Source organism: Prunus mume, linkage group LG5 (assembly GCF_029339155.1).
Source record: "Prunus mume cultivar Tortuosa linkage group LG5, ASM2933915v1, whole genome shotgun sequence".
Classification (NCBI taxonomy): domain Eukaryota; kingdom Viridiplantae; phylum Streptophyta; class Magnoliopsida; order Rosales; family Rosaceae; genus Prunus; species Prunus mume.
Window position 1 is genome coordinate 13,659,942 of NC_142702.1, and position 27,143 is coordinate 13,687,084.

The following is a 27,143-nucleotide window of genomic DNA, read 5'->3' on the forward strand; positions in this document are numbered from 1 at the left end:
TTTAACCATTGATTGTTTTCTATTTCACAGAATCACATCCATACTTGCTTTGCGGATAATAAAAGGAAAAAAGAGCAAGTTGGGTGGAAAATTAGAAGCAGTTTAGTGAACGTTGTAAATGGCAAGGTTCCGGCGTGTGGATTGGATTGTCAGAACACGTATAAGGTGTATGTACCTTGTATGTAGCCAAAATATAAGCATTGGGTGGCTCTAGAGATTAATTTGATTCAGTGTGAAATCAAAGTCTACGATTCAATGGTTTCACTCATTCCAGATTAGAGCTTAAAGGAAGAACTCGACCCCCTGTCAATTACGATTCCAAATCTTCTGAACACCCTCGACTTTTATGAAGAAGGTGTTTACGCGAGCGAGTGCACACGAGATTGGTGGTGTCCATGGCCAATACATCGTGTGGATGTTCCACAACAGGCTAATCAGTGAGCACAACTTTTTATTTAATTTTATTACTTTAATTTGTCAATTACGTTAGAATGTCATTAGTTGAATTGATCGAGTTCTTGTTTTGCTTCAGAGGCGATTGTGGTATGTTCGTGTTGAAGTACATTGAGCTGTTGAGTGCTGAGATTCCCTTAGCTACTTGCACCTCGCAGAACATGCCATTTTTTCGGTTGAAGTTGGCTGCATAAATTGCACGGGGAGATGCTTACATGCCATGATATCGGTTGAACTTGGTTTAGGCACATGATGATTAAATAGGTTTTGGGAATGTCCAATTTCAAAGTCATGTAAATACACAATAGAGACCCATGGGTCCTTTTCGAATTCTACCTCTGCTCCTGAATTCTTCTTCGTCTTTCTCAATCTTAGTGTATTTGTGTACAGAAATTTAGATTTAAGTTATTGGACAATAACAATTAGAACCAAAATAGTGGCAAATATTATAGCGGATGCATGCTTTCATTTCGATTAGTGTGATATTACGCTATGTTTATTCTCATATTGTACGAAATGTATATGGAGCTGGATGCAAAGCATAGAAAAATGAAGAATCTGAAATGGAGATGCTGAGGGTTGGTGAGGAGAAAAGTAAATGGATCTGTAAATCTATTGCACGTGGACAATCTAAATGGATATGCAGATGCGTTTTTGAAGTTAGACATATGCCATTCCCATACATAGAATGTGCATATGGAGTGTAAAGTTTTTTTTGATGTAATGAAACAAACATCGGTGTAATATTGGCCTAACTCCTTCATGACATTTACCTAACCTTAACCAAACTGCATTGAATTGGGATTTGAAGACTGCATATGTGAATTGGGATTTGAAGAATGCATATGTGAATGGGGACTAATGGCTTTTTAAGTGTATTACATCATTGCAAAGTGATATGTCATCATTTATCCAAGCCACCATTCCAAATATCATATCCCAATCTTTAAGCCGTTCAACATGCCTTGACTTAATTGCAATACGTTGCATCTTAATAAGGTAATTTTGTAAGGGGAATAGGCGGCTATGGCCTCGCCTCCAATATTTTATTCAACCATGCCCTCTTTATAAAAACACATGAAAAAATGTCCCCAGGTGCAATGCTCTAAAAACTCCCTATTGGTTCCGCACTGCCCCTTGGGTTTGAATCCCTCTCTCCTTTATAATCGGTTAATAAATTGGTTGATTTTCTTTATTTTATTGGTTTTGGGCAGCTGAGTAGCATAAAAGTAATGTATATTGGTGCGTCTATATTGCATGTCTGTTGGGTCTATATTGCTTGTCTATTGCATGCATATCTTACATTTATTGCGTCTGTATTGATTTGTATTGCTTACGAAGGAAATAAATAACAATACACAAGCAACAGACAAGCAATATACACGCAATAGACATGAAATATACACGCAATATATATCAGTCCCCAATTACATCAACCATAAGGAAGTCGTATCGAATAGGAAATTCTACTTAACAGTTGTTCTTCCTACTAAAACAAAGAATAAGGACCGTTTCCCCCCTTAAATCTAACTTGAGTCCTACTTTTGCCCCCAATAAACATGCAATATTGGAGCAGTAACATGCGATATACATGCAGTAAACACTCAATCAACTTTCAATAAACCTTCAATATCGGTTCAATAACATGCGAAATACATGCAGTTAACAATCGTTAAACCTTCACTAAACATGTAAACAATCAATAAACCTTCAATGAACACTCAATATCGGAGTAATAACATGCGAAATACATGCAGTTAGTAAACCTTCAATAAACATTCAATATCATGCGATTTACATGCAGTAAACAATCAATAAACAATCTATATACACTGAATAATTATGCAATCTTAAAAAAAAGGTATTGTCTTATTATTGCATTGTATTGGCCCTGTATTGTCATTTTATCGTCTTCGTATGACTTTATTTTTTTAAAGTAAGTCTAGGAAAGTTTTTACTGGGTTTCAGACAAATAAATGCTTTTGTTTCAAACAACAATTTAAACTCAACGCCAATCCACCTATTTGAAGAACAAAAATTACAAATTTGGTGTGAAAAGTCATTGGTGGTGCGTGCAACATGTGTTTTTGGGGAGAACTTTTATAATCCTTGAAACCGTGAACTTAATTGGTCATTAAAAGAACAAATAATATGACAATTGATACAACTAATAAAACTAATACCAAGTATTTAATGGACTTCAGCATATTAAGCACTTTGTAGCATCATACGTGTCGACTTTGTCTGCTTCAGCGGAGGTTACATCAACCCATTCGAATCCATTGCAACTGGTGGCTCCCTAATTGCAGGCATCATATATGCAAAATAATTCTGTCAGAGTTAGACCTAGGTTTTTTCACCCACATACATATTCTGGAAATGAAAACTTACATAGGAGGTTAGACACTTCCAAAATGGTTTCCCTCGATTTTTATCTGATTTTGAAACCCGAAGCACCATTGCAGCTCCACAATACTGACACCTCTTTGTTTGAGCGGGAGATAAAGATGAAGACATGTTGAATATTATCACTTGTACCTCTTCTCACTCAGATCTTCTCACTGAAACCTCTTCGGACTCATACCTTCTCAGTCATACCCCTTCACTCATAACCCTAAACTTCTCACTCAGCTCTCTCTCATCTCTGCCCAAATCAAATTATATCCTTCTTTTCGGTGTGTGGGTGGGTTGGTCACGATCTGGACACCTGTACCGTCAGAATTGTGACACCTTTTACTCCGAAAAGCGATATACTATTTCACTACCGAATATTAATCTTAAAATTGAGGGGACACTGCTTTAAATATATTATTTTCTTTATATTTCATTAAGGCAACTAGTTGGATAAGAATCCGTCATTTACTAGGGGTAGTGTAGTGTGGGAAAATGAAAAAGTGTCTGATGGGACCTTCTGTCACTAGTCAGTAATCCATCACATTTGTATCAATGAATTTAATGGCGGAAAAAGCCTAACAATGGCTATGGAAATAGGTTATTAATTGACTTTTGGACAGTCTGACTCCCTTTGCATTTCGATGACGTTTTCCCTTCGCCTGTCTTATGTTTTGGGTGTTGGGTTCAGTTTCTTTAAAAAGGGTCAACTTGGAAAAACCCCAAGGAAACACCTTTTCAAAACAGTGCAAACAGAGGCTAAAACAAACCCAAAACCCCGTATATTCTCATTTCTCCCCTCTTGCAGTCCTCAAATCGTTCCATTCCAAAAATATTTCAATGAATTCGAAACATTACACTACAGTCGGAGGAAAGAGAAGGAAGCATCTCCATCTGGATGTGCCTCAAGCCTTCATCCCGGAATTAGCTTGGTTTAAAGTGATGTTATACGTGGCAACCCAATCATCGGAAGATCTCTTTCGTATGGCATCTGTGTGCCCATTGTTCAATACGTTGGCAAACACTCCACAAGTGTGGAACACCATTTTAATGGAAAAGTACCAAGACCATCCTAACTAGTACTATGCCTCAACGCAGGTCCGACATTTCTTGGAACAATGCAGGGCTTGCGAGAACCCTGAGGCGATATTTAGAGAAGCGTTCGACGTGTTTTTCAGGCAGGGTAATGTGGAAGCATTGTCTGGGATGCGCGTTGTAGCCACGGCAGGCCATATGGAAGCGGCATATCTAGTTGGACTACTTGGCATGTCCGGAATTGGTCAGTTAAAAGATTAAGCGTAACAACATTGATATGAAAGGAACCAGGGATGCTTTGAGACTAAGATTAAGCGGAATTTTCTCTGTTGGAAGACATATCATAGATATGTTTCACTATGAGAAGATTAAGTTCAATTAGTGCAGCGCTTGTAACAACGACTGGTGTTTTGTTATTCCAGGCTGGCCTAGTGAAGAAAAGATCAATCCTGCCTTCTGGACTTGTTGCAATCGATGCAAATGGCACCGTGAGAGTGTTTTTTGGTTCAAGGTGATGCGTGTCTATGTTGTGCCATGGAATCCATACCCTTATAATTAGTTGTAGTATGTTTCTACGGTTTTTATGCGTGTCTATGTTCTACAAATGTTGTTTTCTATTTCATGTTTTAATCTATTTTGTCTGGTGTTTGTGCTGTCCTAAACCGTTTTATATATAAATGTATAATATATGTTATATAGTGGAATTATTACTGACATAATTGATGGCTACGAATGACATTTTACTGACACAGATATTTTACACAACTGCAATCTTAATATTTGGTAAACGAAAACTCATGCATAAAGTGAGTATGTGTCTTTTCACCGGTTCTTGGGAATGACATTTTCCCACTTAGCATATCCCAAATGATTTGGTTACACGTTTCTTAAGCAAAACTTGAACAGTGAAAGACTTTGAATAATTATTTCCTGATGTTGTAGAATGGATGGCTTGTATATTTCCATTTTATGTTTGAAAACATCCCTTAAACCTAAAAAAGAAAAAACATTAACAAATTGAAGAAGAGAGAAACTGATTAGCACCAGAAATGGTCTATTCGTACGGAAAATAAAAATTTGGAGTAAATATAATTAACAAATGTACAAGCTAAAAAGTAATATAACAATAATAATAAAAATAATTTACGATAAATAATAATAAAATACTAATGTAGTGTAACCATGAAACAGGGAATTCAAGAGTAAGATGAAGTCTCAATGAGCTCGTAGCAATTTTCGGAACATTATTGTGATTTTTGTGTATTTAGTTATGAATTTTCTAAGAAAAAATCATAAAATAATAATTTATGGTAAAAGGTAAGGATGTGGCCATGTTGGACGCACACTTGTCAAGGGGTGAAAGGTGAGGGGTGAGATCGCGCCAGGTGTCCATTTGGCAATTATTTTGGCTTTTTTAGTGCAAAACTCTTTGAAAAAATGCAATAAATAGTAGAAAAATCCTAAAAATGCCCCGACAAATACTCCGGCCTCCTTGTGACGTTATAAAACGAGAGGAACCCATAAATCATCCATTTCGTAATGAAAACATCCAAATTGGTTTACATAACTCACTTTCCTCTTAACCCTAAGTATATATGTTTGTTAACTTTAACTTCAATAACCTACTTCAACAAGCATCTCCCGTTAATATTCGGAACTGCTTTTTAAAATGCGTAACCACAAATCGGGGAATTCAGCAAGGGAGATGGAGTCTCAATGAGCTCGTAGCAATTTTCGGATCATTTTTCTGATTTATTGTATTTAGTTATGAATTTTCTAAGAAAAAGTAATAAAATAATAATTTATGGTAAAAGGTAAGGATGTGGCCATGTTTACTGACACACACTTGTCAAGTGGTGAAAGGTGAGGGGGTGAGATTGCGCTAGGTATCCATTTGGCAATTATTTTGGCTTTTTTAGTGCAAAAATCTTTGAAAAAATGCAATAAATAGTAGAAAAATCCTAAAAATGCCCCGAAAAATACTCCGGCCTCCTTGTGACGTTATAAAATTATGGAACCCATAAATCATCCATTTCGCAATTAAAAATTTAAAAATTGTTTACATAACTCACTTTCCTCTTAACCATAAGTATATATGTTTGTCACTTTAACAAGTATATTTCCTTAATATTCGTTATATAATTTGTAATAATACAAGAATTAGTTTCCTTTCATATATAAGGATGTAAAATTATCTGTTTTGGTTATAATAATGTACATATATAATAAATGCACCACTACTTCGAAGCCATCATTGGAACTGCGCATGCGCCTAGAGCTTTGAAGACGCCAGAGATATTCAATAAGTTGTCCATATGCACCTGCACCTAGAGTTTTGAACACGTCAGCGATATTCAATAAGTTGTCAATATGACGCTGCATTGAGAATCAGTAATGTATTTTCTATTATGTCCAATCTCATAAACATATAATATAAAGAAATAAAGCAATAGTAGGAGATGAACCAGTACAAAAAACAATATATAATTGGTACAAAATAATGCCATAACCTTGCCACAAAAGCACTCACACATACTTTTCCATAAACCTTGCCCTAACATATAATACATAAAGGCAACATTGCATATGATGCAACCATGTCCAAATCTGATACGTGATCACAAAAAAATGGACATGGCAGCAACATATGACTAAAGTAGATGGGCACTTTGCATCGTGTTATCGTAATTAAAGACATCAAAATATTAAGGTTGAAATCTTCTATAGTAGTAAGCATCAAAATGGGTTTGAAACAAAGTTTAACGAAAATTCCAATTCCTCTTATTTGCCTCTACTCAAACACGATAACCAAAATGGTTACTTCCCTTGCTGAGTATATTTGTTAACATCGGAAACTGTAATAGATGACCAATCAAACCCGGGTACGACGAGTTTTGCATAAGATGGAAAGTAGTCGAATCCAGCTTGCATTACACGCTTCTTTGACTCCATTGCATTAGATGAGTTCTTGTATTTTTGAACAGCTACACTCCGAAGTCGTTTGTGTCTACGCTTCATGCGCTGCAACTTCGCCCTACCCAAATTGGCCTGCCTTTTGTCATCTTCAATTTGGCCTTCAACAAATTCCAAACATGCCCTTGCCCTTTGGATTTCATCACCAAGTTGAAGATGCCTCTCCTTCCAGAAAGCAAGAACTCTTTCAAACTCAAAACTTCCAACAAAATGGTCATTCTGTCTAGGAATGTGACATTGCTTGTCTGGTGACTCACTTGTGTTTTGAAGGTGGTCTTTGTTTAGAGGGGTGTTTATTATGCTCACATCAAACTTGGTTAGTAAATCCATTCAATGGGGGGAGAAAGTTTATGTGGAGGATAGAGTTTCAGTAGATGGAGACAGATTCGGTGGAGAAGTGAGTTTTTTGTGGAGGGAGAATTTCTATGAAGGGGGTGATACTAATACCAATAAAAAAGGGTTCCCGCCAAAGAAAAGCATTTGGTTGACAATGTATAAATTAAAAAAGGTCTCATACAATCTAAGTTTAATCCTAACTAGTTTGGTTAGTTTGGTTGGGTTCACTAACTAGATGTCACTTCCATTGAGTTTCTTTCAACCACTAACAGTGGTGTAAGGAGAGTGTGAGGTTGACATGCTTGAAAAGCAAAACCTGACACCTCTTTTTTTAAAATTGAAATAAAGTACATATGTTGACTACACGCAAGCTTTGGTATGTTGGTCTATAAAGCTATGTTCCATTTCTCAAACGAAATTGCATATGCAATCCTCATCCTCTAAAACAAATAGGATTATTCAAGCATGTCAACCTCTTCAGGCGCCAACAACACAATCGAAGATGAAAAATTGGAGTCGCAGGTTCCATTTCCACGTTGTACTCGCCGACCCCTTCCATTTTCAACATCATTTGGGAGTGAGGGGGACTCCGATGATCCATTAGAGGCAATAGATGCAGTCAGTACCAAGCTGGATTATAATTCCAGACTGATCAATTCATGGCATGAGAAATGTGTTGAAGACGAGGCCATTTTGGCTGATCTTAACATTAGAGTGAACAAAGCGTTCTCCCAAAAGAACAAGTACTTGAAGCTGAGTCATAAAAGGAAGCTGAAAGCTGAGGAGTTGGATACTGTAATGAATGATGAAATTAAAGGTTGTTTGATGAACCATATGCGATGCGAAGAGCATCACAGTGAACTGGAGTTGGCATTCAACGAAGGATTCGAAAAATTGCGAGCATTCGCGGCAACTACTCATACAAGTTATAATTGGGACTATGTGTCCCCTGATGCTGTGAGAGAGATACTAGACGATAGTGGTGACATGAATGAGCATAAGCATGTCAAAGCTGCTCGGAAGAAGCCGACCGATACAACTAAGTGATTGCGGCTACAGCTGTTCTGTTGGTTGGGGGTGATCGTGGTATTGCACAAATTAGAAGGATATTCCTTTAATGTCATTATGTAATATAAAATAATACAAATATCAGTTTCATTTGCTTCATATATAATTATTGGGACTATGTCTTGCAAGTCATCATGTGTTCCTTCTGTCTAACATTATATTTTGCAAATATGGAAATATTATTCAATAAGCAGTCAATATCACAGCACGTTGGGAATCAGTAAAGCTCCATTATCATGACACGTGAGTCATAAGTAACATACCATGTGCTATACATTGTTTAGTGAATGGTTTATGGTTTATTTATATATAATAAAATTCCAAATATTGCTGAATATTTATTTTGTCTATATCACTGGGGACATGAGTGACCATAAGCACATGAGACCTGCTAAGAAGAAGCTGACCAATACGACCTAGTGATTGCGGCTACCGTTTTTCAGTTGATTGGGGAGATCGTGGTATTGCTAAGAGGGAGCACATAAAATGCTTTGCAATCAAATTTTCTTGTGTGTGGAATTATGAGTAGTTCAAATGTTAGTGTACCCTTTAATATTCTCTAACCATTCGAAATGTGATTAGCTGCAATGTACTTTTTTACACGCTGCTTTCTAATCTTTCTGTTCCAACAAAGTGCTTCAAGTATCCTTCAGTTACAAATGTTTGCAAAATCGTGCACCTAATAACTAGTCGAGCTTAGATTTTAATAACCAGTAAAACACTAGAACATAACATTCGCAAAAATTGGGTGCTGCTAGAAATGATGAGTGCTGCTCGAAATCATTCTGGTAATGGAAACAACATGGCTGCTGGAAATGCTGCATTAGCCTGTCATATAATCAATGAATCTCTGTTAAAAAATTCACCATAAACTACCCATTTTACAAGGTAAAAGTCATTGCTTCTTCACATAACTCAAAATTTGATACTTTATCTAATGTCTATGAAAATTTCTAAATAGGGAGAAGACGTAAAATTAACATCTGTCCAAATTTCATGCAAGAATGAAACCAAGCAAATTTTCATTTCAATTATCAGTGGACATAGTAAGAGCTCATCGGTGGACATGAACAAAAAAATAATAATAATAAAACTGCATCTAGAAAACTTCACCTGATCATTAGTCTTCATAATAACCGGGCTTCGTATAATAGAAACCTAAATCATTGAGTTGGTCCGTGCATCCTGTAAAATTCGTCGAATAATGGGTCACTAAGATCTATTGGAGTTGATTCGTCATTGTTCGACAGTGATGTCCTGCATAAACATCAAACAGAAGCACATAAGAACTTTACCTATTCAAATTTTAGGTCTTATTATAAATAGTGTTAACATCTTACGGTGTGTTCAAATTTCTTGGGCATTGTCTTCTATCATGACCAATGTGTCCACACTCCCGACAGTGTCTAATCCCTCGCTTCATTGCCTTTTCCTTTGCTCCCGTTACTCGTTTGGACCCTCCATTGCACCTTACTCTCTTAGGGTCTTTCATATATTCTGTTTGAGAGCTGGACCCTCCAACTTCGTCATTACTTGGTCCACCCTTCAACAACTTCAACTTCACCCGCAAACTTTTTAGGGTCTCTGACAGTAGCTCACATCCTTCTTCACACATTAATGCATCCTCAACCACATCTGAAGCAAGTCGAGACATTGTACTCCACTTATTTAAAAGACCAGAATCTGCAGAGTCTTTAATTTCGTTGCCATTTGCATCTGACACCAATCCAGATTTCGCAGTTTTCTTCCACCTCTTCAAAATGTATTTATCGGGCATATATTCAATCTAGTCCCTTCTGAACAATGCTAGGATGTGCTTGCAAATAATTCCAAAAATTCAAATCTTTTGCAGCTACACGATGCGTGGTCAGAATCTTTGACATATACGACTTCTGCCATTCTTGTTTCCCAATTTTTCCTTTCGCTCACTTTAAAGACAACTTTAGAAGCATCCTCTGTTTTGAGCTCTAGGAAACATGTTGTACTTTGTATTAGTTCTTGCTCAAACTTTTGAAACATTGTCCTTGTGTACAAGGCAGCCATTTGTTTGTTCATTGGCATCGGTAGAATACATTGAGCCACTTGAAATGCATCTACGTGATCAGCAACTAACTCTTTTTGACGTTGATGAGAAAGTGCCCTCTCAAATCGTATTATGAAATCCATCAACGAATTTCTCCTTGATATGTATTGCTTGAAGAAACCATGAGAGCCTTCCGCTCTTTGGCTGCTTGACATTCCAGTGGCAAAAACTCATCCTTATTGTCAGTATCCCATATGGCTTTCTGGAATTCACGTCAATACTCCTTATAAGCATAATGTGGTAACTTAACAGAGAACTTCGATGTGATGTGCCATATGCAAAGTCGATGAAATGTAGTCGGGAAGGCTATTGAAATCGCTCTGGTCATTGCCTCATCTTGATCTGTAATGATCGTTTTAGGTTCGCCACCTGGCATGGCTTTCTTAAACTCCTCAAACATCCAAATAAACGACTCAGTCGTTTCCTTGCTCAAAAATGCGCATGCTAAGACAATTGTCTGACCATGGTTATTAACTCCCAACATTGGTGCAAATGTCAAGTCATATCGATTCGTGTTGAATGTGGTATCGAATACAACAACATCTCCATAAAACCCGTACGCCTGTCTAGAAGTTGCATCTGCCCAAAAACATCGACTAAACTGTTATCGCCATCTCCCTCAATCTTGAAAAAAGGCCTCATTTTTTTTCTGTTCAGCCATAAAATACTCGGTCACTAGTTCAACATCGTGGTTCCTCAGCTTCCCGTTCACATTACATTCAAGATTGTAGATATCTTTTTGATAAAACCGATTTTATCCATTCCTCCGGATTGCACCTCGAAAATACTTACCTTCTGATTAATGGGAATATTAACCGAACCCAACTATTTTGTGAGTACTTTTGTAGAATCTGAAATACGACGGTGTGATCTCAATAAATGCATTCTTTATGAGGGTGTCATCTTATGATTGTGTCCCTCTGCAAAAAGAGAGATGGTATACTTCTTGCTCCCATTTGTCTTCACAACCACAATCTTAGCTTTGCAATTGCATCTACTTATTCCCCGCTGTCTTTTTCTTTCCCGAGTTTCATCTTTCCTGTATGCGCCTTGTTTGCAACATACAAATTCTTTCCTCAGAATCTCTTTCTTATTTTTTCCCCAAAAGGTGGAATGAAGTCGAATACCAAAGCCAGCCAAGAATGCATATCTATTATAGAAATTATAAACGAGGTCAAGCGAGTTGAACTTCATCCCAACTGCTGGTGTTTCCTTATTTCTTACTTCAGGAATGTAAACCCTCCCATTAGTTGTTACACAGTCATCACTCTCTGAGCCCCCAAAAATTTTATCCACGTATATTATTGATCTACTTCTATATTACTGCATAACAAATATTAATTCATTAATCAATCATTACTGCATCACAACATATCAATGCATTCTACTTACACAAAACATTGCCCATATTGACACAAAACACGCATAGCCTAGCTTGTTGGATTCCGATTACACAAAATGTAAGCAAAATTTAATAATAGTTACGTCATCTCTTGTGAAATAATCTGGACAAAATAACATTACAACCAACATGTTCAACTAAGAACACAAATGTAATTCAAACCAGCAATTACATAACTTCACCCAATATCCTCTCCAAATGCTTACTCCTAATGCCATTAAGCCTAAGTTTAGGATCTTTTACCTACATTTCATAATTTTCCACACCCCCCCCCCCCCTCCCAAAAAACAATCAACTAAGTATATTGAATATTCATAAGGAAATGACGCATTATTGATAGCAGATGCAAATGACGCATTATTGATGCCACAAATGACGAATTTTCCACCCTCACAAACAAGAAACCAAACCCAACAAAATCAATCTAGCAAGAGTGGACTTACCTCTCAAAGTCAATCGGGAGCTCCGAAGTCAGTCATCTTGAGAGAATGTGGTGGACATTAGAGAAGATTCTTTGGTAGTGGAGACTCCATCTCTACCAAAATCGAGGAACAACTGATGTTGCGGCGTCTAGCTACAGAAAGAGATATGGTACTTTGCTTTCATCTGGAATCTCGTCTACTGAACGAAAAAGAGAAGGGGTTTTCATTTGAGCCATAGAATCAAAACAGGGCAATAGCTAGGTAAGAGCCATTAATCCTCATACCGAGAATACCATAGATCGCAGGCCTCCCAAGGAGCTGATGACAATGGAGCGACTATAGGGTTTGGGAGCTTTGGATCTTTCTAATTGTGGGTTTACATTACATTCAAAAAGAGAGGATTGCGTTCTTGAGTTTTTCACAGAGAGAGAAGTGAAGTTGGGTTTCCAACGGGTCAGATTTCAACCCGGTTCTACATGCACCCTCTTTTAAAAACTCACCGTTGGATGAAATCTAACGGCTCTTACATACCCCTCAAAAACACCCCTTATAACTTTCCACTCACTATAGAATCCCCCAATTTTTTTCAGGGTTTAGGCTGGTAGCAAGCCACCAAATATTCAAAGCTTTTCCTACATGATTTGAGGCACCACTTTCCTCTTTGTCACCTGCTTTTTGACAAAGAAGGCATGTGCCATCATTTCCCCGCAAAGCCCACGAAATTGCCACAAGGTAGAAGCTAGCAAACAATAATAAAGTGGCTCTCACACACTTAACTAAGGAAAATTCTACAGTGGGCGTGGCGCATGGATGCGCCCATTGTTATAGACCATTGGATGAATAGTTGGTGATGTGGAGTTATCCACACCGTTGAGTTAGTTACCGGATAAATCGGTTGTTGTAGGTAAAAAGAAAAGAGTGCTGCTAAACGAACCCTAAGATTAATTGAGTACACCCTATGGAACTACCAAAAATACCCCAAGTACATCCTAATACTTGTAGCATTATTTTTGCCGTAGTGGAGATATTGATAAAGCATTTGCTGTTGAGAAACACATGTTGGAGCATGGTGTCTATCCAGAAGAGCCTGAAACTAGAGGCCCTTTTACGAGTGAGTGTGGGAGTCGGTAAAGGTGACAAGGTGTGTTATATGCTGCACAAACTAAGAACAAGTGTAAGGAGTGTCTCACCGTCTACTGCCAATTTAATTATGAATTGGTTTCATAGCAAAGAAGCTGCAAGCGTGGGAAAAATAAAATGGGATCCAAGATTGATAAGGGAGGCAATTGAGAATGGAGGTGGGGGCTGGCATGGGCAGGGCTGGTTGGGAAAAGGAAATGGTCTGTGTTGCATACAACTATTGGAGCTGATGGCTTGTGCAAATGCTGTGGGGAAAAATTGGCCACAATTGACCTTGATCCCGTAGAAACAGAAAACTTTGCTGAATCTGTTGCATCTATAGCTATAAAGAGAGATAGCATCTATACTTGTAGCATTATTTCATAGTTGATTTTCAGCTTTATTTTTTTAATAGTGTTTATAAATCTTTGACTTTTCATATGGATTTATGGTTCTATTAAAACTGTTGACACTTTTCTTGCAATTCCAAGTTCTTGCAATCACTTTATATGGTTAGTAGGATGTACTTATTAAAATTATATTTGTTTCACAATTCCATATATCCTTTTTGGTCATTTTATATTAGGGTAAATCAGTAATTCAATATATACTTTTGTAATAGGGTGTACTCAGTTAATTTTAGGGTTCGTTTAGCAGCACTTAAAGAAATAAAAAAGGCAAAAACACTCCTTCAGTCTGACATTTCAAGTCAACTTAGGGTAGGGTTTCTCTTCTCTCTCTTTCCTTTCCTCCTCCTGTGACAACGAGACAGCGCGACGAACAAGACTCCTCTCCTCTTAGGTATCTCTCTCTTTCTTCTCCATAATTGTCACTCTCATCTCTATATCTCATGGTCTCTCAATCTCCTTCCGGCTTCGTTTCTAAACCAAACCCATACCAAAAATCTCAGCCCCAATCTAAACCCCCATTTTGCTCGATCCCTGCCGTCTCTCTCTCTCTCTCTCTCTCTCTCTCTCTCTCTCGTTTCAGCCTTCACTCTCCGTCTCACTCGATTCTCTTTCTCTATAGCTCTGGCTTGCTCTCTCTCTCTCTCTCTCTCAGATATGAGCACCAAACATGGGTGGGCACAAATCTGTGAGTGATGGGAATCCTTTAAAATAGAAAGTTTGGGGTTTCAATTTTGTTAAACTGAAACCATCTTAGCCAGAAAGTTTAGTGATGGGCATTCTCATGGGCATCACTCTCCCTATGCCAAAAGATAATTTTAATTATTCAAGGTTTGAGTTTTCTAATTTATATTGTAAGTTTTAGGTTTTAATTTTGGGCTATGGTCTGTGCAGGTTTTGATCTTTCTCATTTGTATTTGGACCATTAATTTGGAGACAAGGTGAGGATTTCATATTAGTGTTGAACTAGATGCAGATTTAGTAATGTCAGCTTCTCTTGCTCTGCTAACTCTCTCTCATTCAAAACTTCACTTCACAGGCGCTGCTCCATCTCAGCTAGCTCCCTTTCTTATATCAATATCAGGTACGAATGTGGCTGCTTCCTCCAATTCCTCTGTATTTCAACTTGAATTTATAGAATTAGGGTTTGTTCGCTGTTAATTTGGGGCTTTTGTTCTAATTGAGCTGTAGGAGGTTTGTGGGGTAAATTGAAATGCTTGATAGAGGATTTTAATCGAGGATTTTAAGGGGATGCATGATGTTGCAGATATTATTTTTCCTTGTGTTATAAAATATCTCAGCTGCTTGGTCTTTTAACATTCTCCTTATGCATATGATTTTGTGCGTTTGAACCCAGGCTCAGAATCATTTTTGGGCGTACTTGTGATGATGGAATGAAATCTTGGTTGATGGGGGTCAGATTATTTTTTTCCTTGGGAAGGATGGGGTAAATTAGTTCCTCTGTTTTTCATTGGTGATGTTACTTCTTGTAATAAACTAACAATTAGCTTATTTCAACAATGTTAAAAGTGGTTTGGTTGTTGTTGATGTAATTTTTTTTTGTAATAAATTCCTATGAAATAGGCAATACATTCATTATAATTGCTTTCTTTTGAGATGATGGGTTTTCTATGGTGTGGCCCTTTTTCGGGTCTACAATATATAAATTTATGATAATCTGGTTGCATTTTTTTTTTCTCTCTCTCTCTCTGTTTTCACTACTACAAAAATTGAAATAGACGACGGGAAACCACCGTCGTGTAAAAAGTTTTCCAACCGTCGTGAAATCGACTGCCGTCTATTTGGGTTTCAAACTATGACGGCTTTTCACCGTCGTTGTTTATCTGTAAAGACGACGGTTTTTAAAGAAAATCGTCGTTGTTTAGAGGTAAAGATCGGTAATTATAGGAGGAAAGACGCACTGTTTTTAATAAAACCGTCGTGTATTGTATGTAAAGATGACGGTTTTTTATGAAAATCGTCGTGGATTGTTTATAAAGACGACAATTTTTTTTATAAAAAACCATCATCTTTACATACAATAGACGACCCTTTTTTTAAAAAAAAAATGTCATCTTTACCTATAATAGACGACACCTTTTTATAAAAACCGTCGTTAATTATCTGTAAATACCATGATTTATTATAAAAACCGTCGTCTAATAAGTTTCCAAACTGCTATATTTTAGTTCTTTTTCATTTCCTATGATGCTATGCAATGATTTTAACTAGAAAACCAACCATAATGCCTTATTAATGAATATATACACTCAAAAATAGTTTCTTTCATAAAACTTGAAGATTCAATAGTTATTACAACAAACATAATTCCTAACAATCTTTATTCTACAACAAACATAATTCCTAACAAGACCTACGTACTCCTAATCCAAGCATCCTCATCCAAACATACAAATGATGCACAACTGAAGTCTCCTCCATCATCCCTGTAAATAAATTAAAATGACAAAGAGAGAAAAAAAGTTAAGATTATAAACATAAAAAATTAGGTGGAAGAGAAATTTTACCATTGGTCCATATTTCCATAGAAAACTTGTAAAATTATCATAAAAAAGACCATCGAGAACTTGCAAAAGGAAAAATATATAAATAAAATGATGGTGAAAAGAGAAGGTAACAAATTTTCAACAACAAAAAAACATACGACTCACATAGAAAACCTGCAAAAGAAAAAGTTATAAATCTGCAAGCTTTCTTATCATCTCCTGATAACCAAATCAGAAAATCTAAAAAGAAACCAGAAATATAAAAAAAAAATATGTAAACAAACCAGAAAAATCAAGGGAGACAAAATCTGAAATTAGGGAGACAAAGAACATACCAGAAACGCAAAGAGACTAATCCAAAATTCACTAGCAAGATATAGAAGGGTATTTTAGAGAGTTTCATGAGGGTGTTTTAGAGAGTGCAGGAGGGTTTCAAGGAGGGAGAGATAAGGTTTTCAGAGACGGGGGAAAATCTGAAAATTTGTCGAGTGCAAATTTACTTAAGTAGCCTTTTAGCGTGTTTTAAAAGACGACGCTTGTTAATGAGAGATAAGGTTTTCAAAGACGGGTGAAAATTTGAAAATTTGTCGAGCGTGAATTCACTTAAGCAGCCATTTTTTAGCGTGTTTTAAAAGACGACGCTTTTTAAAAAAAGATCGTCATCTTTACATATAATAGACCACCCTTTTAAAAAAACCGTCGTCTTATCGCATAAAATAGAGAAGGGCGTAGCGGGAATTTGCAGTTTTGTCGTCTAAGCTCGATTGAGGTCCATGATATTTTTCAAAGGGAATGAAGCAGAATCGGACTCAGTGCAATGCACGACATATGATAGTTTTGGCCATTTGAGGTCGTTTAGCCTTCCAAAACCGCATTTGAAGAGTTGAAAGTAAAGACGACGGTTTTTTAAAAGAGTCGTCTATTATAGGTAAAGATGATGGTTTTTTTAAAAAGGGTCGTCTTTACCTATAATAGAAGACTCTTTTTAAAAAAACCGTCGTCTTTACTTTCAACTCTTTAAATGCGGTTTTGGAAGGCTAAACAACCTCAAATGACCAAAAACCACCATATGTCAGTGCAAAGCACTGAGTCTGATTCCTGGCTTCATTCCATTTTCAGAAAGGTGTTATGGACCTCAATCAGAGCTCGGACGACAAAACTGCAAATTCTCGCTACGTCCCTTCTGCTTCCACTATTTTTATGCATCAAAACCGGATAACAGCCCCATACTAGTTACATGCCTCTTGAAAACATTATTTGGTAGCCCTTTATTGAATGTAACAGCCTCATACTAGTTACATACATCTTTACATATAATAGACGACCATTTTTCCAGAACAAACCGTCACCTTTACTTCATAATAGACAACCCTTTTTTAAACAAACCATCATCTTTACATATAATAGACGACCTTTTTTTAAAAAAAAAGGGTCGTCTTTACTTCATAATAGACGACACTTTTTTTAAAAAAATCGTCATCTTTACATATAATAGACGACAGTTCTTTCAAAACAACCATGTCTTTACCAAAAAAAGGACACTTGATTTTTAAAAGACGACGCTTGTCATACCTGCTGTCGTTGTTTTTTGGTCATATTTTAACTCTAAAGAAAACCTTTTTAATAAGACGACGCTTTTTTATTTGTGTACGTCGTTATAAAAAAAATATTCAACAGTACCACCATTTTTTAGTTGTTTAAGTCACTTATCCACGACGGTTTTTTGTTACCGTCATCTTTTTAAATACGATGACGGTTTTTTCTTCTACCGTCGTCTTTTTCTGGTCATCTTTTTCACTTTTTGTAGTAGTATTTGGTATGTTTTTAGCGTGAAATTACATCTTTTTCTCTTTTGAATATAAATTTGGTCTGTTTTTAGTTGGTCAAGTATTTATAAGCTCGAAACCAGTTAAAGTTCTAATTGTGAATGATGAGATTTCCATTTAATTTGAGGGATAAGTGATTCATGACCCTGCAATTATAGTTTTAGGAGCTAAATGCAAGGATATATAATTTTTATTGCTCAAAATTTAGGGTTTTTTCTGTTAAATTAGGTTATCGAATTAGGGCTTCTAAATTGAATTGGGGGTTGAGGTAGATGATTTTTTCTGTTAAATTAAGGCCATCAAGGTGGTTGAGAGTTAGTTTTCAATTTTGATTTTAATTTCAAGGAGCTGTTTGATCGTTCTGATGGCGATCTGTTTTTTTTTAGCGAAACTGATGAGAACTCTGGCCAAATAACCGAAGAGATAGAGAAGTGCAAAGAGCAGAGTCTTGAGAAGAAGAGAGGCTTAGAGGAAGCCAAAGAACAAGTTGAGAAAGCTGCCTATGCAGTTTTAGAGATGCTCAATAACAGAGCATAGAATGTAGGTGCTGTAAGTTCTTCGTCCAATCTTCATCTTTGACATGAGTTACGCTATAGAATTTCATTGATAAGGTGACTGAAACTGATTAGTGATCATTCATACATCATTTTCATGTTCATGTTCAAAAGATAAACAATTGATCATCGTCTCTTAATGCGTCTAATTCTTCGACTTGTGAGCCGTCCACCATCACAACTATGCTCCTCTTTTTCCCAACTTTTTCTTTGCATTCACAAAAATAAAAAACAAAAATGCTATCATTGATGTGAATCTATGAATTTGAATTTATCTTATTTTATGTATGAATTTGAATGTGTGAGATGAACTGCATGAGGAATATATATTATGAACTGCATGTTAAAAACTATCATGCTACTTTGGAAGGGGTATTATTTGCCTAATCTTGGCAATAGTGCTAAGAATAGTTAAGTTTGGAATCACAAAATGAGGATGTAAAGACAAACACCAGGCCATTGTACATGGCATTGGAGATATGGTTGAAGCTGGTCCCAGCTTTTGGCTGCTTTCGTTGCACTTTTTTGTTTGATATTCAAAGCCTATAAGATTGATGACCGTTATACAATCCATAAAGTAAAAAAAGGAAAAAGAAAAGAACAAATCTCTACCCCAAACTGGCATATTGCTTTCTATTCAAGTTAATTATGTTGTAGGTTTGTTCTTTTTTTGTTTACAGTGATGAATTTTCATATTAGCATATTGCTTTATATTTCCATTCATTTTGTTGATAGTTTCGTGATTGCTTTTCAGGTTGGGGTAAATAATTACGCCAAATACAAGACTAATATACTATTTTGGAGTCTATTTATTTGGCTACTTGAATTTGTAATATTTTCATTGTATCTGGAGATTGTATTTTATTTTTTAAAATATACATAATGACTTGAGATTTTAGATTTATAATTATTGGTTATGTAGAGTGAATGTATTGAACAATACTTTCAATTACATGAATGAAGTTTATGTTGGCTTTGATGAGGATATAGTACCATTAAGAATAAGCTTTTAAAGTAAATTTGACTGCTATATTATGTGCCAATTGAAACAATCATCCCATTAGCATTGTGAATGGGCATTGTACCATAAAGTTGTATTATGAGATTAGTGTATGCATACTGTCATGTTATTGGCAGTCTTTTCAATTTTAAGAAAGTAAACACAATATGTGATTTGTCAATGCAATTGACAAACAGGTAGTGCCATTTGCATTCCAGTCATGCAATTGATAAAGAAAGTAGTACTATTTGCATTCCAGTTGAGCAATTGCTATTATCTGTGCACAATTAATTGAAAATGTAAATATAATATGTGATTTGTCAATACAATTGACAAACAGGTACGGTAATTTGCATTCTAGTAGTGCAATTGACAACTAAAGTAGTCCCATTTGCATTTGAGGCAATATTAACAGCTCAACGACATCGAAAATAAGCTTTTTACAAAGCAAAAAAAGCTCCCAACCCTAGCCCCCCTCTCTTCTAGCGCCGCCAAGGGGGAAGTGGTCACCGACCCTTCTACCCTCCCCTTCTTGCCTCCTTGTTCCTCCTTTCCTCCCATCCCCCTTCCCCCCTTCTCCTCCCTCTTTTTGGTTCTTTTTCTGTTTTTGCTTTTTCTCCGTCTTCTCCCCTTTCTTTCTTCTCTGGTTCCCTCTCCCCTCTCTCATTCCCCCTCTTCTCCTTCCTTTCCAGATCTCTACCTCCACGTTTTTTTTTTTGCTTTTGCTTTCTTTTTCTTTTTCTCTCCTCTCCTTATTTAATGAAACTCGATTTAGACCCCCCAAAAAAAAGGAAAAAAAAAAAAGGTTGTCCCATTTGCATTTCAGTCTTGCAATTATCATTATCTTTACACAATTATGAAACGTAGAATCTCTCACTAATGATAAATCCTTCATAATTAATTGTATTTTCAAAAGATTGTAATCCATGTGCAAAAAACTTAGTAGAATGCATAAAAACATTGCTTAATAGAATGCAATTGTATTTTTCTTCACAATTCGTAATTTCTGTCCTTGCAATTGAATTTTATGCACATTATTGCAAATGTGGTTGCAATCATGTTATACATTTTATTCCTAGAAATGCATGCTTTATAAGTTTATCTTGAAAATACAAAATAAAATTAAACTATATATTTGGATAAGTTTATTTCCGAAAAGGAACATTTGAATTGATTAAGGGTAATTTGTCTCCTGTTTGACAATTGCTTTTGATACCATAAAAAAAAAAAGGAAAGAAAAAAAAAGGGTATGATTTACGAGGTTTTGCATCATGATTACAACTTTAAGGTTCTTCCTAATCTCTAATCTTGTAATGTGGATCCATAACATCGTAAAATGGTGATTTACAACATTATGGATTTGGTGAACCCTAATGTTGTAATCTAGGAGCAAAACCTTGTAAATTGTTACCAAAACTTGTAAGTTACGAGTTTAAGGATTCTTTTTACAACGTTATGGTGCCCTCAGTCCTTAATCTTGTAAAGCATTTTTTTTACTAGAATAATGACCCATTTTACATCACTAAGGTCCACCATTACCAATTCCTTGTCATGTAAATCCATAACATTGTAAAATGGTGATTTACAACATTATGGATTTGGTGAACCCTAACGTTGTAATCCAGGAGCAAAACCTTGTAAATTGTTACAAAAAACTTGAAGTTACGAGTTTAGAGATTCTCTTTACGACATTAAGGTACCATCGGTCCTTAATCTTGTAAACTATTGTTTACTAGAATAAGGACCCATTTTACATCCCTAAGGTCCACCATTACCAATTCCTTGTAATATGGATTCATATCCTCGTAAAAGGCTGATTTACAACATTATGGATTCGGTGAACCCTAATGTTGTAATCCAGGAGCAAAACCTTGTAAATTGTTACAAAAAACTTGTAAGTTACGAGTTTAGGGATTCTCTTTACGACGTTAAGGTACCATCGGTCCTTAATCTTGTAAACTATTGTTTACTAGAATAAGGACCCATTTTACATCCCTAAGGTTCACCATTACCAATTCCTTGTAATATGAATCCATATCCTTGTAAAAGGCTGATTTACAACATTATGGATTCGGTGAACCCTAACGTTGTAATCCAGAAGCAAAACCTTGTAAATTGTTACCAAAAACTTGTAAGTTACGAATTTAGAGATTTTCTTTACGACGTTAAGGTACCCTCATATCCCAAAATTGTAAAATCGGCCCTTGATCTTGTAAACCCTAATTTTACTAGAATAAGGACCCCAATTTACGTCCTTATGGTCTGGACTTTCCTATTCTTTGTAATTTGCATCCATATCTTTGTAAAATAAGGATTTACAACATTAAGGATTATGAGAACCCTAACGTTGTAATCGTGGCACAAAAACCTGTAAATCACTACCTAAATCGTGTAACATACATGTTTATGGATCCATTTTATAACGTTTTGATACCCTCGTTTCCCAAAATTGTAAGATCGGCCCTTAATCTTGTAAACTTTTATTTTACTAGAATAAGGACCCAATTTACATCCTCATGGTCCGAACTTACCTATTATTTATAATTTGGATCCATATCCTTGTAAAATAAGGATTTACAACGTTAAGGATTATGAGAATCCTAATGTTGTAATCATGGTGTAAAAACCTGTAAATCACTACCCAAATTGTGTAACCTACATGTTTATGGACCCTCTTTACAACGTTATGGTACCTTTGTATTCTAAAATTGTAAAATCGGCCCTTAATCTTGTAAACCCTCATTTTACTAGAATAAGGACCTAATTTACATCCTCATGGTCTGCACTTACCAATTCCTAGTAATGTGGATCCATATCATTATAAAATAAGGATTTACAACACTAAGGATTATGAGAACCCTAACGTTGTAATCCTGGTTCAAAAACTTGTAAATCGCTACCCAAATCTTGTAACTTATAAGTTTTAGGATCCTCTTACATTGTTATGGTACTCTCATATCGAAACTACTGTAAATCACTATCCAATCATATGCTAATTGCCAAACAGGAAGGGCATAATTGCATGACCCTTATGCAATTGCATTTTCAAAAAGTGGAAACTTGTTAACTTGTATAACCGGTAGCCAATTTTTAAAAAAATCTGAGAACTTCATAAAGGACAAATGGTGCATGGGTGCACTTGGTGCACTATAGAAGGTGCCCTTAACTAAACAATATTCAACAAAGAATCTTCATCATGCCATTGTCCCCCACTTTCAATTCAGAGCATGGAATTGGCCTTCGCGTCAATGATCACTTGGAAGAAATTCAATGGCAATATGCAAAAGCGGGTCCAAGGGATTTGGCATATATCTATCAAGCTCCTGTCAAACGCGGCTTTGAGCTCCAAGTCGTCGTGACAATAGAATTGCAGGTCCATGGATTTGGCATGTATATATCTATCAAGCCACTGTCAAACGCGGCTTTGACCTCTAAGTCGTGAAAATGTAAATGGCAACAACTTCGAATTGACTCACAAGCAATAGAAATATGAAGCAGTTGCTTGACCAAAGCTAGCTAGCGGATTAAAGAAGTGTGTCTGAAAATTTATCTCTCCATGGCAAGCACTTGCAGATTATGTGTTCTCGTTATAGTAAGTGTATTATTGTTTGGTCTTACTGCCTTTTCTGCCTTTTTACTTTCTCTCCCATTTCAAGATATAACTATTCCATCAATTACGAAGAGCCATGGTAAGTGCATCCCGTCTGCCTGCGGCAACATCCACAACATAACCAGCCCTTTTCAACTAGCCAACGATCCAAATCAAAGCAACTGCCCAAAGAGGAAATACTACCTCTTTTGTCACAACAACCTCACAGTATTGGAAGTACACTCAGGATACTACTATGTGCAGGCAATCAACTACGACAACTTCACAATCCGAGTTGTAGATCCTGGCATTCGCAACAATGATTTCTCCTCCAACCCCCGTTATTCGCTTTCCATTTACAACTTCACTTATTACGATCATTTTGAATTAGCATCAAGTACAACACCTATAACTTTCTTCAAGTGTGCAAAAGCAGTGAACTTGTCTGTGAATATAACGGCATCAGATATGGAGGACGGGTGCAGAATAGAGTGGACGACTTTGATGAGTAAGTCGTTCTTGTACGGAAAGGACAGAAACTTTTCTTATCATGACATACACAAAGCACTGGGGTATGGCTTTGAGCTTCACTACTTTCCACGGACCAGCTACTTTCCCTGGGGTATGGCTTTGGTGAATTACTTGCTATATTCCAAGTCTACAATTTCTTACTCAAACTTTCTGAACTTCTCCAAATGTCACTTGTTTAAATCTATCATCTATGACTTTTTGTTAAGCTTTGTTTCTCATCTTCAATCATTTGTTTTGTTTTGTTTTGTTTTATTTGAAATAAGGCGATACAGGGCTGAAAATGAGAAAGACATATGGAGAAAATATGTCAAATATTCTTTGAAAATAAAATTTCTAAAAATTTTAAATAATTTTATTACTTGTATTTTGTCTGGCTAATTTAAATTCCCCTCTCTTCTTCTCCTTCCTCATGTGATGCAGTCTGCTAATTAGTCTTAGTCAACCATTAAGCAGGGCAGACTATATATATATATAGTCCCCATCTATTGAGGGATCCCTTAAATAATTTTATTTGAGGGATGCCCTTTAGGGTACCCTACAATTTTTTTTCCAATGGTCCAAACTATTTATTTTTTAGGTCTACATATATAGATCATCCATACAAAAAATTAGACAAATCGGAAACCATTTCAACATCCAATTGTGTCCTACAAAATCAATGAACACGGTACTTCAAGAAAGTACTAAAATTTCAATAACTCAATTGAATGGTCAAATGGTATCGGATTCAAGCGATTTTTTGTAGAGATAATCTTTGAATGTGTATCAACAAAATAGACTGTTTGGATTAGTGAAATACAATCCGGAGTAGGCCCTACAAAGGGTGTCTCTCAAATAAGCTTATTTGAGGGATCCCTCAATGGAAGCTCTATATATATATATGCGCTTCGAAATTTCAAACTTATGTCAAGCCTTTGATTTTAGTAACTTTTTCTTGTATCTCTTGCAGATATTTACAGGTCGCTGATCATATTCGGTAAGAATTTGCATATTCCTTTAGTGCAGAATTGTATTTCCTATCAGTTAGTAGAAAAAACAAATGGAAGCAAAGAGGAAGGTTTTTAATATATTATATCCAATAAAGCATGTCATTTTTTATTCTTTTTTGTGATGTTGCTTTGCAGGAACATATTTCCTAATAAGATTTATAATTGGGGTTCCATTTCTGGCTTCTTTTCTAATCTACAAATGCCGAAGAATGCATTTTTCAATGTATAGCAGCATAGAAGATTTCCTGCAAAGTGATAACAATCTCATTCCGATAAGGTACTCTTACTCAGATATTAAAAAGATGACCAGTAGATTCAATGAGAAGTTGGGTGAAGGAGGTTATGGCTCTGTATTTAAAGGAAAGTTACGCAGTGGTCGATTTGTAGCAGTTAAAATGTTGGAGAATCCTAAAGCTAATGGACAAGATTTCATAAGTGAGGTAGCTACTATTGGGAGGATTCACCATTTTAATATGGTTCAACTTGTTGGTTATTGTGTTGAGGGATCAAAGCGTGCCTTAATTTATAACTTCATGCCAAATGGATCTCTTGATAAATATATTTATTGCAAAGAAGGAAGAAACCCCTTAAGTTGCAGGATAATGTATGAGATTTCTCTTGGAGTGGCTCAAGGGATCGAATATCTACATCGAGGTTGTGACATGCAAATTCTACATTTTGACATCAAGCCTCACAATATTCTTCTGGATGAGAATTTCATACCAAAGATATCTGACTTCGGGCTTGCAAAGCTATATCCGGTAGGTAATACCATCGTTTCTTTGACAGCAGCAAGAGGAACAATGGGATACATGGCTCCTGAGTTGTTTTACAAAAATATTGGAGGTGTCTCATACAAAGCCGATGTCTATAGTTTTGGAATGTTGTTGATGGAAATGGCAAGTAGAAGGAAGAATTTGAACACAGACATAGAGCATTCAAGCCAAATTTATTTTCCTCGTTGGGTCTCAGACCAATTTTGCTTGGGCAAAGAGTTTGAGATGGATGATGCTACAGAAGAGGAAAAGAAAATAATAAAAAAGATGATTATAGCTGCTTTATGGTGTATACAATTGAAGCCAAGCGATCGTCCTTCGATGAACAAAGTTATAGAGATGCTTGAGGGAGAGGTTGAATGCTTGCAGCTCCCTCCGAAGCTTCTTTTATATCCACAACAAGAGATGCCCAGAGACAATCTTCATGCTAATTCGAATCCAATGTGTTCTAACACAGAGCTAACATGTAGTACTCTGTCAGCTAGGTGATGAGTAGGACTCAACTAGAGTTTCAACTTTAATTTCAGTTTTATTATTATTTAAGCTAATAAGGGAAATATATGGGTTCAAGTTGCATACATTAAAAATACGTTTTTATTTTGAACAAAATACTTATGTGGTTTTGCTCCTCTGCCACCACAAGCATCGCCCTCGTTGTCATAATCACTGCCACCGCCACTGAGTCATATCTCATATATTGATTTTTTTTTCTTTCTAGAAAATGCTAAGGAGGTCAGCTTTAGTAAAAATTTATATGTAACATATAATACTATTTTGCTATTCCGAACCAATAACACAATGACACGTGGAAAAATTATCATACGTGCTATTGCATTATTAGTTGGGAATAACAAAAAGTGTCATCCTGTTATATGAGAGTTTCTCCTCCACCTTTAGAGACTAACTCGTGTACCATCTCTCTAATATAGATGGAATCTACGGTATTAGTGAGCCCCACCTCTATTAAAGAGATTGTACAAAGTTGATCTCTAAAAATGTCTCCCTATCATGATCCTTTATATTTTATAAAAATAAAATTTAAATATTATATCTAAATGTCATTTATGATTGAAAAAGAATCTTGAGCCACATCCATTTTTCCCCACTTCAATTCTCTGAGCATGGAATTGGCCTTTGCACCAATGATCACATGGAAGAAAGTCATTAACAAAATGATCAGCAAATGCTCGAGACTAATAAGTAGTGACAATAAAGCACCACACAAAATGCAAAGGGCAACAATACAAATGCTTGCAGTTGCTTAATCAGAGTGAGTGAATTGCTGGAGTGTCTTAAAATCACTCGTAATAGCAATTTGCTTGTTTATGAATTAATCTACGAATCTACTATAGTTAAGCACAACAACGGCAATGGAAAGTGCATCTCATCTTCCTGCGGTGGCGCTTCATCAGAGCGAGTGAATTGCAGGAGTGTCTTCAAATCTCTCGTAATAGCAATTTGCTTGTTTCTCAATTAATCTACAAATCTAATACAGTTAAGCACAACAACGGCAATGGAAAGTGCATCTCGTCTTCCTACAGTGGCATCCACAATATAATTTAGAGAGATTCACTATTACACCCAATATAGGAGCCCAAATTATAAATAAAAAAACCCTATATGAAATGGACTTTAGAAACACACCCAAAACCCATTTACAAGAGAACAAAAAGCTTCTTTTA

At 36.1% G+C, this 27,143-nt stretch overlaps 2 protein-coding genes and 3 long non-coding RNA genes across 5 annotated transcripts; 4 read left to right on the forward strand and 1 right to left on the reverse strand.

Annotated features, from left to right (window-relative positions):
* Positions 1-63: 63 nt before the first annotated feature.
* On the forward strand, positions 64-822 carry LOC148917005 (uncharacterized). The gene is made up of 2 exons (XR_016127404.1): positions 64-437; positions 533-822. It is a non-coding gene; the product is annotated as an uncharacterized LOC148917005 (long non-coding RNA).
* An 8,500-nt stretch (positions 823-9,322) lies between these two features.
* Positions 9,323-10,033, reverse strand: LOC148917006 (uncharacterized). Its single transcript, XM_089053442.1, has 2 exons — positions 9,597-10,033; positions 9,323-9,513 (listed from the first exon to the last, which is right to left on the reverse strand). Exons 1-2 carry the CDS (start codon positions 10,031-10,033, stop codon positions 9,420-9,422), a joined length of 531 nt encoding a protein of 176 aa, XP_088909568.1. The 3' UTR covers positions 9,323-9,419.
* Positions 10,034-14,089: 4,056 nt separating this feature from the next.
* Positions 14,090-15,305, forward strand: LOC148917007 (uncharacterized). The gene is made up of 3 exons (XR_016127402.1): positions 14,090-14,630; positions 14,729-14,773; positions 15,047-15,305. It is a non-coding gene; the product is annotated as an uncharacterized LOC148917007 (long non-coding RNA).
* Positions 15,306-18,003: 2,698 nt separating this feature from the next.
* On the forward strand, positions 18,004-19,561 carry LOC148917008 (uncharacterized). The gene is made up of 2 exons (XR_016127403.1): positions 18,004-18,566; positions 19,499-19,561. It is a non-coding gene; the product is annotated as an uncharacterized LOC148917008 (long non-coding RNA).
* Positions 19,562-22,939: 3,378 nt separating this feature from the next.
* Positions 22,940-26,103, forward strand: LOC148917009 (rust resistance kinase Lr10-like). The gene is made up of 3 exons (XM_089053441.1): positions 22,940-23,787; positions 24,646-24,672; positions 24,821-26,103. Exons 1-3 carry the CDS (start codon positions 23,133-23,135, stop codon positions 25,948-25,950), a joined length of 1,812 nt encoding a protein of 603 aa, XP_088909567.1. The 5' UTR covers positions 22,940-23,132; the 3' UTR covers positions 25,951-26,103.
* Positions 26,104-27,143: the final 1,040 nt, after the last annotated feature.